Consider the following 14,392-nt stretch of genomic DNA (forward strand, 5'->3'; position numbering starts at 1 on the left):
ATTGTCTAGTGCAATATGTCTGAAACGGCGATGTACACTGGTGTTTGCGGCTATAGTGCTGTTAATATATTTTTATGCATATTCTATGTTAATTCCACTTTATATTCTTTTTTAATACACTCTGCTGGGCCGATGATAAGTCAATGCAATGTAATTCTGCCCTGACGTGCATTAACCAGTGTATGTTCTGAATGACAGTGAAGTAGCTATTCTATTCTATTCTATTCTATTCTATTCTATTCTATTCTATTCTATTCTATGTCTGGATAATTATGGGCTAGAATACAGAGAGAAGCTGGTGGGCCAAAGCAGTGACGGGTCATTAGTGACAGATGCTCCAGAGCCTATCCCGGAAGCAATGGGCACGAGGCAGGGAACAACCCAGGATGGGGGGCCAGCCCATCGCACACTCACACACCAATCACTCACGCATGCACTCCTATGGGCAATTTAGCAATTCCAATTAGCCTCAGCATGTTTTTGGACTGTGGGGGGAAACCGGCGTACCCGGAGGAAACCCCACGACGACATGGGGAGAACATGCAAACTCCACACACATGTGATCCAGGCGGAGACTCGAACCCGGGTCCCAGAGGTGTGAGGCAACAGAGCTAACCACTGCGCATCTTGTTATTATATTTTAATTTTTTTAAAATGTATTTATATATAATTTTCAGATAAATAACAGAAAAAACAGACAACCAACACATAGTATACACCCCCCCACAACTAATTCCCATTAACAAGTAAAGCAAAAAAATAATAATAATAAAAAGGGGGGGGGGGGGCAACCGGCACTATGTTCTAAGAATTATGCTGCAGACTCTGTAAAGGTACAAAGGGGTGATAATCAGCATGAACCTCATCTGTCTGGGGTTTCCTTTCTCATCCATAAACTGCAGTATTGGATCCATATTCTGGTAAAGCTTTCAGTGCTGCCTGACAGATCATATCTTACCCTCTCACCATGGAGAACTCCCAGGAGTTCCCTTATGCACATTTTAAAACAGGGGCCACACTCTGCTTCCCACAGCTTCAGAATACACCTCTTGGCGATCACCATACCATATACCAAGACTGGACCGATGTTATGATCAATATACTCCACTGCAGCTGAATACCCAAATAACGCCGTTTCAGGGTCCGGCGACAAACTGATGTTAAATACACCAGAGTACCATTTAAATATGGAGCACCAAACATCCTTAAGTTTAGGGCATAACCATAAGTGGTGTGCTGGGGGGGGGGGGGGGGCTCTGCCTTTAGCAACAGTGAAATGTTTGCATCATACAGTGTTTGGGGGGATTTTTTAACTTTGATTGAATGAGAGAACATTCTGTGTAAAAGTGGAGCTGCCTGTACAGCAAATTTCTTGTAAAATTCGATCCCGAAACCATCTGGACCTGGGCACTTTGTGTTTTGTAATGACCTAATGGAGACCATGATTTCATTCACAGTGAGTTCTGAGTTCAGAGCCTCTCTCAAGGCCTGATCATGGTTTGGTATGTTTAGATCTTTCAACCAAGCATCTACATCTCCTTTAGCCTTAGAACTATACAATCTGCTATAATATTCTCTAAAGCAGTCATTTATTAGGCTGGGTTGAGTTATAAATCCCCCTGAGTGAGCTTTAATTCTGTGGATGGCCCTACTGGCTCACTGCCCTCTGACCTGTCGAGCTAGAAGTGTGTGGGGTTTGTCCCCAAGTTCAAAATATTTTTGTTTAAGTTGCAAGAGCTGGTCATTGGCTTATCTAGATAAAATTGTATTGTACTCATATTTGAGTTTAAGAATGTTCTGCAGTGTTTGAGAATCCCCAGTGTTTTTATAACACGCCTCCAACTGAGAAAGTTCAGAATCTATTTTCTCCAGACAGGCCCTTCTAGATTTCCGTAGTGATGCTTCAGCTGCAGCGATGTAGCCTCTTAAAACAACCCTGCATGTTTCCCACAAGGTAGAGTGGGAGACCCTTATGAGATCTTTAGTATCATTAGTTTGCAGAAAGCCATCATTTTTCCTGACAAGCCTGCAGAAAAGCCTTCGGCTGCAGATAATGAAGGTGCAAGTGCAAGTGAAATTACTGCCTGGGAATTTGAAAATCAACAATAACAGAAGCTGGAGCATGATCAGATATCAAGATATTGTGATATTTTGAATCTATAACATTAGACAGGAGCTTTGCGTCTAACAGACAGTAATCTATACGAGAGCATGTTTTGGGTATATTTGAGAAAAAAGAATATTCTCTGCTCGTAGGATGTTGGATCCTCCAAATGTCTACCAGGTTCATAGTGCTAATTAGACTGTTTAGGACGCCTGCGGAGTTAGTGGGGCTGGTCGTCTTTTGTGATAATCTATCTAAATACAGATCAAGAATTATATTGTAATCTCCTGCAATTATCAGATGTCTTTGAGAAATATCAGGCAGTTTATAGTCAATATTTAGGCCATAGATATTTAGTAACATCAAATGAAAAGAATGTAATGCCCAGTTGCAGTAATAAATCGGCCACTCGGGTCACACACTGTAGAAATGTGTTTAAAAGGCAGCCCTTTCTTAACGACAATGGCAACCCCCCCCCCCCCCCCCGCCCCGGGCTTTGCTGGAAAACGTGGACTGAAATATCTGATCCGCCCAGCTGCATCGCAGTCGACCGCATTCAGCGGGTCTAATATGTGTCTCTTGGAGAAACACAATGTCAGAAGAGAGAGACTTAGGATGTGAAAACACTTTAGCACTGAACCGGGTTCCCGAGACCGTGGACATTCCAACTCACTAAAGTAAGATGAAGCACCATAACCTCTGTGTACCATAGAAAAATAACAAACTGTATCATAGCAGCAACGACGTAATAATTTAACCCAAACTCACTCCCACCCCGTTCCCTCATCCCTAAGAACAAGGAAACAACCCCCCATACACCAACCAGGGTTACTCAAGATTAATTAACTATGAAGGTAGTAAAGAACACCGCTAACTTTAACTAACCTTGGTTTGCTTTGCTTCCCCTCTGATAAACGAGTAACAAAAGCATATAACAACAGTTAGTTTCAGTTTGTGTTATAAATTACCGGAACTCAACTTACAAACGTAGAGCGTACTATAAGAATACAAAACTTACTAGGAGCAGAGCTAAGATTTAACTGCATAACTAAGTGTCCGGTGCCTTTGCAATATGCACAATGCGTCCGTTTCCATTTTGAAAAGGCAGCTAAATGAGCGATCTGGCAGGTGATGGGCTGGTTACTTCACCCGATCTGCAGTGTATTCGCGAATGCCTCTGCTTCCTCAGGAGTGCTGAACACCGACGAGCTGGTTCCCTGGGGGACCCGGAGGCGTGCTGGATACAGAAATCCTATTCGGGTCCCTGCCTGTTTCGGCTTCTCTCTCACCCCATCAAAGAGCTGCCGTTGTTTCATTATCTCCACAGGAAAATCTGGGAAAATGTGGATCTGTTTTCCGTTGTACTTCAATGGGATTTCGTGCTAACTGCAGAATCCGTTCTTTTACTCGGAAATTATGAATCCTCACCAGCATGAGCTTCTCTGTTTCACTGTTGGCAGCTGGGTGGTAGATTGAGCAGCACATTGGAGCAATTCCTCTTTCCCTGAGGAATGAGTGGAATACAGCGGCTGTAAACTATGGTCCATTTACAGTGATCGAGAATGACTGGTTACAATAGTGACTGAAGACACTGCTGAGGTGTCCTCACATTGCTTCAGTGGTGACAGATGATACAAAACCAACTATGGAAAATATTCAGTAGAAACCAGTAAGAGTGATGACAAACTTGCTGTCCCTGGTCTCTGTTTCAAAGCCTCAGACGTAGGGCTGGGCCATATGGTCAGAAATGTTATCATGATAAAAATGTTCATATCAGGTGAACATCAGTAATCACGATCAGTAATCATCACAATAAATGATAAATTGTTATTTCTTTTCAGTTAAAACATAGTTTTCCTCCTGAGTGAAGGTTGAAACCAAATATTTAATTGCGGTTTTATACTACTCTTTATCACCAGAAAGTGACAAGCGTTTCCCAAACTGCATTTTACCAATCTGAGGTACAATATATCCATCCATCCATCCATCATCTATCACTTTTCTGGGTCGGGCCTTGGGGGCAGCAGTCTAAGCAGGGAAACCCAGACTTCCCTCTCCCCAGCCACTTTGTCCAGCTCCTCTGGGGGAATCACGAGGCGTTCCCAGGCCAGCCGAGAGACATGTACCAGCGTGTACTGGGGCTTTCTCTGGGCCTCCCAGTGGGACAACACCTTCAGTCAACACCTCACCAGGGAGGTGTCCAGGAAGACCAGATGCCTGAGCCACCTCCTCTGACTCCTCTCAATGCAGAGTAGCAGCGTCTCTACTCTGAGTCCCTCCCGAATGACCGAGCTCCTCACCCTATCTCTAAGGGAGAGCCCAGCCACACTGCGGAGGAGCAGCGGCTCTACTCTGAGTCCCTCCCGAATGACCGAGCTCCTCACCCTATCTCTAAGGGAGAGCACAGCCACACTGCGGAGGAGCAGCGGCTCTACTCTGAGTCCCTCACGAATGACCAAGCTCCTCACCCTATCTCTAATGGACAGCCCAGCCACCCTGCGGAGGAGCAGCGGCTCTACTCTGAGTCCCTCCCGAATGACCGAGCTCCTCACCCTATCTCTAAGGGAGAGCCCAGCCACACTGCGGAGGAGCAGCGGCTCTACTCTGAGTCCCTCCCGAATGACCGAGCTCCTCACCCTATCTCTAAGGGAGAGCCTAGCCACCCTGCGGAGAAGCAGAAGCTCTACTCTGAGTCCCTCCCGAATGACCGAGCTCCTCACCCTATCTCTAATGGAGAGCCCAGCCACCCTGCGGAGGAACAGCGGCTCTACTCTGAGTCCCTCCCGAATGACCAAGCTTCTCACCCTGTCTCTAAGGGAGAGCCCAGCCACCCTGCAGAGGAAACCCATTTCAGCTGCTTGTATTCGCGATCTTGTTTTTCCGGTCACTACCCACAGCTCGTGACCATAGGTGAGGGTAGGAACGTAGATCGACTGGTAAATCAAGAGCTTTGCCTTTTGGCTCAGCTCCTTCTTCACCATGACAGACCGATGCAGCGCCCGCATTACTGCTGACACCGCACCGATCCGCCTTTCGATCTCTCGCTCCATCCTTCCCTCACTCGTGAACAAGACCCCGAGATACTTAAACTCCTCCACTTGGGGAAGGATTGCCTCCCCAACCCAGGGAGAGCACTCCACCCTTTCCCGGGTGAGGACCATGGTCTCAGATTTGGAGGTGCTGATTCTAATCCCAGCCGCTTCACACTCGGCTGTGAACTGCTCCAGTGAGAGTCGAAGGTCACTGTCTGATGAGGCCAACAGAACCACATCATCTGCAAAAAGCAGAGACCTAATCCTGAGGTCACCGAACCGGACACCCTCAACGCCCTGGCTGCGGCTAGAAATTCTGTCCATAAAAGTTAATCGGTGACAGTGGGCGCCCCGGGGGAGTCCAGCTCTCACTAGAAACGACTTACTGCTGACAATGCGGACCAAGCTCTGACACCGGTTGTACAGAGACCGAACAGCCCTTATAAGGCAGCCCAACACCCCATACTCCTGGAGCACTCCCCACTGGACTCCCCGATGGATGTGGTCGAATGCCTTCTCCAAGTCCACAAAACACATGTAGCCTGGTAGGGAAAACTTCCACACGCCCTTCAGGATCCTGCTGAGAGTATAAAGCTGGTACACTGATACACAACAAGGGTGAAAACCACACTGCTTCTCCTGAAACCGAGGTTTGACTATCCGACGAACCCTCCCCTCCAGCACCCCCGAATAGACCTTACCAGGGAGGCTGAGGAGTGTGATCCCCCTATAGTTGGAATATAGCCTCTGGTCCCACTTCTTGAAGAGGGGGACCACCACTCCAGTCTGCCAATCCAGGTGCACCCCCCCTCGATGTCCACGCAATACCGCAGATGCATGTCAACTAAGACAGCCCCGTAACATCCAGAGCCTTGAGGAACTCCAGAGTGGAAGAGGGTCCAACTCCCCTCAAGGAGACTGGTTCCAGAGCCCAAGTTGTGCGTCGAGGTGAGCCCGACTATGTGTAGTCGGAATCTCACAACCTCGTGCACTAGCTCAGGCTCCTTCCCCACCAGAGGGATGACATTCCATGTCCCTAGAGCCAGCTTCTGCAGCCAAGGATTGGACCACCAAGGCCACTGCCCAAGTCAGACTGCTCCTGACCCCTTTTGCCCCTCCTACAGGTGGTGAGCCCATTGGAGGGGGGACCCAGGTGCCTTCTTCAGGCTGTGCCCAACCAGGCCCCTTGGGTGCAGGCCTGGCCACCAGGCGCTCATCATCGAGCCCCACCCCCAGACCTGGCTCCAGGGGAGGGCCCCAGTGACCCGCGTCCGAGCAAGGGATACCATGAATCCATGTTTTTACATAAAGTAAGGGGTCTAATACAATACAATACCATTTATTTTAATTTTGTGCCATTCAGAACAGCCATCCCATGGCACTTACATGGATGGTAGAAGCTGAACAGGTTATTTTAGCCAGGAAGGCCGCTGCGTGCATTCTTTCTGGAATTACTGAATTCTCTGTGTATTATTATTGTGTGGATTTCTCATGGACTGAATATTACTGTAGACTTTGTTTAGTACTTTGCTGGATGACCCTTATTGGACAGGCTGATTTGGACTTACCTGCTAGACACGTTGGGTAATAACTTAGGTTGAACTTATATCAAGAATTTATTATATTGATTTTGAGGAAAATTATATCTCAGTAATTATTGTTATTGTTTTATCACTCAGCCCTAGTCTGACAATATCCAGTCCCAGCTTATTAGGGCTGTCAATGGATTAAAATATTTAATTGTGATTAATCACACAACTGTCCATAGTTACTGTCCATACTGTTGCAAACTAAATTGTGAATTTATTCAACATTTACCATTAATGCAAATATTATTGAAGAATAATGACATGGAAGAATCACATTTGAGTACATAGATCTTATACAGTATGTATGGAGTTATGAAATCTGGCATATGATCTGGTTTAAAAATCAGTATATTGTTATACAAGTTGATTTAATTCTTGTTAAGATTATTGTGTTTTTCTTTGTTGTATTGTAACTTCCTAAATTAAAATAAGAAAACAGACAAACAAGTAAAAAAAAAAAATGTAGTTCCTAAAAGCATTCCTATTACATAATCATATTTTCTGTTTATTTAAGCCCATGCAAAATATAACATGCCTAGCCAACAAAATGCATCTTATCCATAGAATCACCAACACACTACTTGTTAGCAGGTGGAAGTGGAATGATGGAAGGGGGGTTAGGATTGTCATGAAGTACCATGTCACGGCAGAAGAGGACATCTTCCTTGCCAAGGCCGAGCTTGTACTGCCACACGTACATTTTAGTGTGGGGCTGCAGAGTCAGGGTCATGGTCTCTGCCACCTCAATTGCTTCTTCCCAGTTTTCACTTTCTGTGTTGACGCTGATTCCTCCATATTCTGCTGACAGAGAGAACTGGTATTTGGCAATCGCTGCTGTCAGAGCATCTGCCTGATACGTGCTGCTTATATTCACTTTCCAGTTGTGCTCGATACTCGATGACTTGGATTTGGTAAAGCCCACTTTCCGGGTTATCTTCTTTTCCCAGGTTACGGGAATTTCTGAATCATTGGAAATTATCTTAATGAGATCCCATTTTCCAAAGGCTGGGCCATGTGTCTGACCAAGCCCTCCAGGAAGGAAGTTAAGAACATCTGGATGAATTGAGAATGTGTCTGCATGGGTATCTTTGTTAAGATTATTAGTTTTGTGATACTGGATCCCCCACTCATCTTTTGGCTTGAGAAAGTAGGAGTAGCTCTTTGTGCCCCAGTAGTATAGGCCATCGTTGCAGTTGGGATGCAGTTGGTATTCAACTGCATCGCTATCCTTGTTCATATTGGACGTTTTGTGATACACGCCTCTGCTCTTAAATATCATGTAGAAATAACCATAAGCAGACAGATAGTGATCACCCCCTTGACAGTTTGGGTGCAGGTTATACACCACAGAACCAAGATCTTTGCTCATATCGGACACACAGCGATAAGTGTTGCCTTTGATAATGTAGAATGTGTTGTCGTCCAAGGCCAGATAGTGGTCTCCACCCTGACAGCAGGGGTGCAAGCTGTAAATCGTGAGGTCAGAGCCTCGGTGGAAATTTGTTGAGTACATGAAACAGTCAAGATCCGAGCGAATTATATAATAATTGTCATTTACACCACAGAAATTAACCCCTATGGCTTTGCTCTATGGGAGGATCCCGGCCATCTTTTTTCTGAAAAATGAGTTAACAGGATGGTTGTCATCAAAAGCATCAGTATTTTTTTGCATTCTACAGCACCGGGCGGGAGGAAATTGGAACAAACTACAGAGAGTTATACATAAGAAAACACAAATAAAAATGAAACATTGGTTAAGCAGCATGAAGGCGAGTCATTCTGAGAAATATTTATCACATGTATAAGTAAAATTAAATATGTAGAATTAAGTGGATTTAACAGAAAACAAGGCAATAAAATTCACAAGGATACTTACAGTTAAGCTGGACTGCAAAATACAGTGAAGTACAGTCTTCTGCAAAAATAAGCAGTGATAGATGATTAGAAGAGCCTCTATATATACTGTACAGGGAAATGATTTCACAATTGTGCCTTAATTTGTCTAATTCCTGAGAAATTATTAGCTTTAAATTAAATTATTAGAAAGGATTAACAGGATATCATTGCGAAATTCTTTCTTTTGAAAAATGTTTCCTCATGGCCTGTGGGTGAGGGAGGGTATGGGTTGGGCTGACTGGGCCTTTATCTGTACAGTTGTTGTTTCTCCTCATGGCCTGTGGGTGAGGGAGGGTATGGGTTGGGCTGACTGGGCCTTTATCTGTACAGTTGTTGTTTCTCCTCATGGCCTGTGGGTGAGGGAGGGTATGGGTTGGGCTGACTGGGCCTTTATCTGTACAGTTGTTGTTTCTCTTTTTCCTCCCAATTATTAGGCCAAACAGATACTCTGAATTGCACTTAGGTGGGAAAAGGAGGAAGGTTGTTTGTCTCTGTGTGATCAGGAATTGTCTCCAGTTTCCCCTGCAACCAGATAAGATGTATAGATGATGGAGGGATGGAATTCTAACAAACATGAGAATCCAATGGGGCATCCTTCTCATATCACTGCTGAATATGATAAACTTCAACCTGGAATATCTAGATATATTGTGTTTTACTAATATAAAATTGTTCATGATAAATAAATTGAATTCCTATGTTTCTTCGATCCCAGGTGGCCACTGGGTTGTGTTTTTACTCTGACTTTGTAACGCTGTGCATCATACCATATAATTATCCAGTTCACCAGCTTTTGGACAGGCTGTAGTAGGTCACAGAAGCATCAGAAGGGAATTTATTTACAGTTTATTCAGTGCACATGGGACAATTTAACAATTGTAATATGCAATATATTTACATACAGGTATATCACGTCCTGTCACCCTGTCGTGGACAAATTCTACAATGTTTCTGTCACGCCCAGCTCGTACGATCCTCGTGTGTGCCACGCCCCCTGATTATCCACGTGTGCTTCCCCGATCGTACCCAGCTGTACCTTGTTATTTTGCCCAGTCCTGTCTATTTGAGTCCATGTCTTGCCTTAGTTCTTTGTCCGTCATTGATGTCAGTCATTGTTAGTGGATGTCCCATTCCTTTTCTAGCCGTTCTCCCCTAATAAATCCCCCTTTTTCCCCATATTTCTCCTCCTTGCCTGCTTCCTGCCTGCTTGCCTGCCCGTGTGCCTTACCCGCTCACCGGCACTCGTAACAGAATGACGGACCTCACGAAAAGGAACGAGACATGGACTCAAATAAACAAGACGGATCAAAATAACAAGACACAGCTGGGTACGATCGGGGAAGCACACATGGGGGGGCGTGGCACACACAAGCATCGTACGAGCCAGGCGTGGCAGTTTCAGTTTTGTCGTTCTACAGGCATTATCAATGTTGTGGGCCCAACTTTTCTGGAAACCTATGAGGGAAGCAACATATAGATGGTTTATTTCCTAGAACTGGTTTGATCCGCACTTTGCTTCATATGTCTTGCTAATTTGGAAAAATGTTGTCCCCAGTCAATCATTTCATGATGCCTATCATGAAACATTAGACAACATTGCCTAATGTTAGTGAATTTAGTGATTAATTGTCATTGTTGACACACCACAGCACACAACAAGAAAATGTGTTCTCTGCATTAAACCCATATGTGACATAGCAGGGTGCAGCTAATTCAGCGCCCGGGGAGCAGTGCTTGGGGGCGGTACCTTGCTGGTCTGGTATATGTACACTGCACAACTTCAAATGTTTTTCTGTTTTCTGCCTGTCGCTTGCTTGTACACACACCACATATTGTCATGTGAGGAGTGCAACACTTTCAAAACAATTAACATTTCCATCCTAAACAGCTGTAAACAAACACGCCACATGTTTTAAGCTACTTGTAAAGTAGAAGTCTTAACTTTGTAATCATATAAAAATTTGACTAAAATGGCACAATTTATTTTTAAGCAGTATCACACTATGCAACCTTTTTAAAAAAATTTATTCCTCTGACTGAAAGTTATAATCCAAACACACGCCTCTAAACCCCCATCATCAGTCTGATATGGAAGCATTGTCAGTCGACCCCCTGAAGGGAAGCATGGACCTAGAATTGTGGGACAGAAGGATCTTTATTAGATCCGGCAAGCGACGGAGTTTAAAGGGGCAAGCCGAGGATCATAGTGGAGGGTGAAAGCTGGGCTCGAAAGCCGGGGTGGTCTGTCCTACACACAGGCACGGGACACGGAGACACAGGGAAGGGGAGATGCGAAGTCCAGGGGCAGGCAGGGCAGGCAGGACGGGAGACTCAGGAACGGGTTTGGATCTGGGGAAGGAAGGCAGGCAGGGTGAGGAGCAGACAAAAGGCAGACAGACAAGGCAAGGAATGAGGGATTGGCACGAGACAAGAAACCGCTCAGTATTGCTTCGAAACATCGGCAAAAACTTTGCGATGTGCATTCGCTTACTCTCCGCTTTTATAGTGCTCCCGTGTGGAGCCTAATTGGCAGCTCTCCGGCTAACCACGCCCGGGAGGCGTGACAAGCATGTCGATAGTTGGCTATAATGCTTTCTAGATTTGCTTTTCATATGAATTTTCTAGAACTGGCTTGATTTGCCGACAGCACAGTCTCTTACAATATAACTTACAAAGAAGCTGGTTGTGTCCAGTTAGAGCTACTTAATGACTGTTGCCTAACGACAAGCCCATCTCATACCATCCCTCACTTTAGACAGTGAGGAAACATTTTTCCAAAGAAAGAATTTCACAATGGTATCCTGATTTTCAGTTCAAGACTTTGAACTTAAAGTGAACTTTTTAAGAAAATTTTTTTACTTTTTGACAAAATGAGAACTAGGAAGAAGCAACTGAGGTGGCAGAGACCATGACCCTGACTCTGCAGCCCCACTCTAAAATGTACGTGTGGCAGTACAAGCTCGGCCTTGGCAAGGAAGATCTCCTCTTCTGCCGTGACATGGTACTTAATGACAATCCTAACCCCCCTTCTATCATTCCACTTCCAACTGCTAACAAATAGTGTGTTGATTCTATGGAAAAGATGCATTTTGTTGGCTAGGCATGTTATATTTTACATGGGCTTGAATCAACAGCAAATATGATTATGTAATAGGAATGCGTTTGGGTACTACATATTTTTTTTTTACTCGTTTGTCTGTTTTCTTATTTTCATTTAGGAAGTTACAATACAACAAAGAAAACACAATAATCTTAACAAGAACTAAATCAACTTGTATAACAATATACTGATTTTTAAACCGGATCATATGCCAAATTTGATAAATCCATACATACTGTAAAAGATCTATGTACTCAAATGTGATTATTCCGTGTCATTATTCTTCAATAATATTTGAATTTATATAAACATTTTTAAAATTTGCAATCAAATAAATAATAGACATAAGGACTTGTTTGTTGTAAAACATGCCGTTTCAGCTCCTCCACTCTGCTGAATTTAATGCATTGTTTTGTAGACATGTGGATGAATAAATAAAAAAAAGTTTTTAAATGATCCTGAAACTATTCTGTGTGTCTAAGGAAGATAATAGGCACAGCCAGAGGTTAAATATGTGTTTTAAGTTTATGGCTACAATGCATGACTGGGCTGGCCCCCCATCCTGGGTTGTTCCCTGCCTCGTGCCCATTGCTTCTGGGATAGGCTCTGGACCCCCCGCGACCCAGTAGGATAAACGGTTTGGAAAATGGATGGATGAATGGATGCATGACTCCGTTATTTAATTCACATCAGCATGTGACTCCAAAGTCACTCAAACTAAGAAGAATTTAGATATTGGAAGTATCAGTCCCAAGGTTCAGTTATGCCTTTACTCTAAAACAGCTTCCTTACTGAGCGTAGAAAGTATGTTTTTATAGACCCTGCTTACTGAACAGCTTTCCCATTAGCTCAGAGGTTTCTATAGACATGCAAGCCCAGCCTTTCCTATTTACGCATCAGAGGCTTTTATTTATAAGTATTATCCTTTTCTGCTTGCTAGTCACATTTCACATGGATATTTCTTGTGTCATTACTGTTACATTTTAATGTTAACAACACAAATAAGTATCGATACAAACAAGGAAAATTCATGTAATTTTTTAGGTACACGCTGAAATTCTCTCCAGCGTGTCCTGGGTCTTCCCCGGGGTCTCCTCCCAGTGGGACATGCCCGGAATACCTCCCCAGGGAGGCGTCCCAGAGGCATCCTGATCAGATGCCCGAGCCACCTCATCTGGCTCCTCTCGATGCGGAGGAGCAGCGGCTCTACTCTGAGTCCCTCCCGAATGACTGAGCTCCTCACCCTATCTCTAAGGGAGAGCCCAGCCACCCTGCGGAGGAAACTCATTTCGGCCGCTTGTACCCGCGATCTCGTTCTTTTGGTCACTACCCAAAGCTCATGACCATAGGTGAGGGTAGGAACGTAGATCGACTGGTCTAAGCTGGAGAGCTGGAGAGACTATGTCTCTCGGCTGGCCTGGGAACGCCTCGGGGTCCCCCCAGAGGAGCTGGACGAAGTGGCCGGGGAGAGGGAAGTCTGGGTCTCCTTGCTGAGGCTGCTACCCCCGCGACCCAACTCCGGATTAAGCGGGAGATGATGGATGGATGGATGGACGCTGAAATTCTAAGCATATCTGACCCAAGGTAGATAGTTGGGCGACATCGTCTTCCTTTCGGCTTCATGTTGAAAAGAACTGTCTCTGATACAAGAGTTAAATGTTAAGTTCTGAGCACAATGATATACATAATATATACATATTCATTCCATGGCTATTTAAAAGTGAACTCTTCTGTTAAAAATAACACTATTATAAGTGTTTTTCTAATTTTGTAGAGAGAAAAACCGTTAGATCTATATCTATCTTTAGATAAAAAAGCACACATACAGTATACATATCTTATATGTATGCCATGAAAATGTATTTGCCCCTTCCTGATTTCTGTTCTTTTTTTGTTGCATATTTCATACTGTATTTAGTCCCCCTTTACGGTTATTATAAGCTCCACTCTTCGGGGAAGGCTTTACACCAGATTGTGGGTGTGGCTGTGGAGATTTCTGTCCATTCAGCCACATGAGTGTTAGTGAGGTCATGCACTCATGTCAAGTAAGGAGCCCTACGGTGCAGACAGTGTTAAAATTCATCCCAAAGGTGATCACTGGGGTTGAGGTCAGGGCTTCTTTGAAGACTACTCACGTTCTTCCACACCAACCATGGTATAACACGAGTCTTCATGGAGATTGGCACTGTCATGCAGGAACAGGTGTGTGCCTCTTAGTTCCAGTGAAGGGAAATTGTAATGCTACTGCATACAACAACATCCTAAACAATTGTGACACCACATTCTGGTGTCAAGGTTAGTGGGTTTTGTGTCTCTAGAAAATTATAAATACACATATAATATTATATACATTAAATAGAGTTTATTCATGTAGAGTCTATACCAAGTGTGACCTCGAGGGTAAAAGCGCACACACACGTACACCACATAGCTGCGACCATCTTTATACAAAGTTAAGTAGTAATTCTGTAGATCGACTCATTTGGACACTGACCCTGTGGGTGTTTCTAGTAGTTTAAAAACACGTTTATTTTTCTGCATGTATTTTTTGTGTCATGCCTTAGCTGATAGGACTACGGTTACTCACACTGTTAACGGCAGGTCAGTATGGAGCCAAGGTTCTCTGTCACTCTGTATATTTTCTCTGTGGCTGCAGATCCAATTTGACCAG

General features: G+C 44.3%; 2 protein-coding genes across 2 annotated transcripts in view; both read right to left on the reverse strand.

The window, feature by feature from the left end:
- The window catches only part of LOC125722753 (protein NLRC5-like), a 519,818-nt gene that overhangs the window by 233,838 nt on the left and 271,588 nt on the right, over positions 1-14,392 (reverse strand). The window lies entirely within an intron of this gene.
- Positions 6,905-8,736, reverse strand: LOC125722768 (uncharacterized). The gene is made up of 2 exons (XM_048998969.1): positions 8,602-8,736; positions 6,905-8,341 (listed from the first exon to the last, which is right to left on the reverse strand). Exon 2 carries the CDS (start codon positions 8,236-8,238, stop codon positions 7,303-7,305), a length of 936 nt encoding a protein of 311 aa, XP_048854926.1. The 5' UTR covers positions 8,239-8,341; positions 8,602-8,736; the 3' UTR covers positions 6,905-7,302.

Source organism: Brienomyrus brachyistius, unplaced genomic scaffold (genome assembly GCF_023856365.1).
Source record: "Brienomyrus brachyistius isolate T26 unplaced genomic scaffold, BBRACH_0.4 scaffold42, whole genome shotgun sequence".
In the NCBI taxonomy this organism is placed as follows: Eukaryota; Metazoa; Chordata; class Actinopteri; order Osteoglossiformes; family Mormyridae; genus Brienomyrus; species Brienomyrus brachyistius.

Excerpts from the sequence above, each read along its gene's own strand:
- LOC125722768 (XM_048998969.1), bottom strand. The coding sequence starts at position 8,238 with ATGTACTCAACAAATTTCCACCGAGGCTCTGACCTCACGATTTACAGC.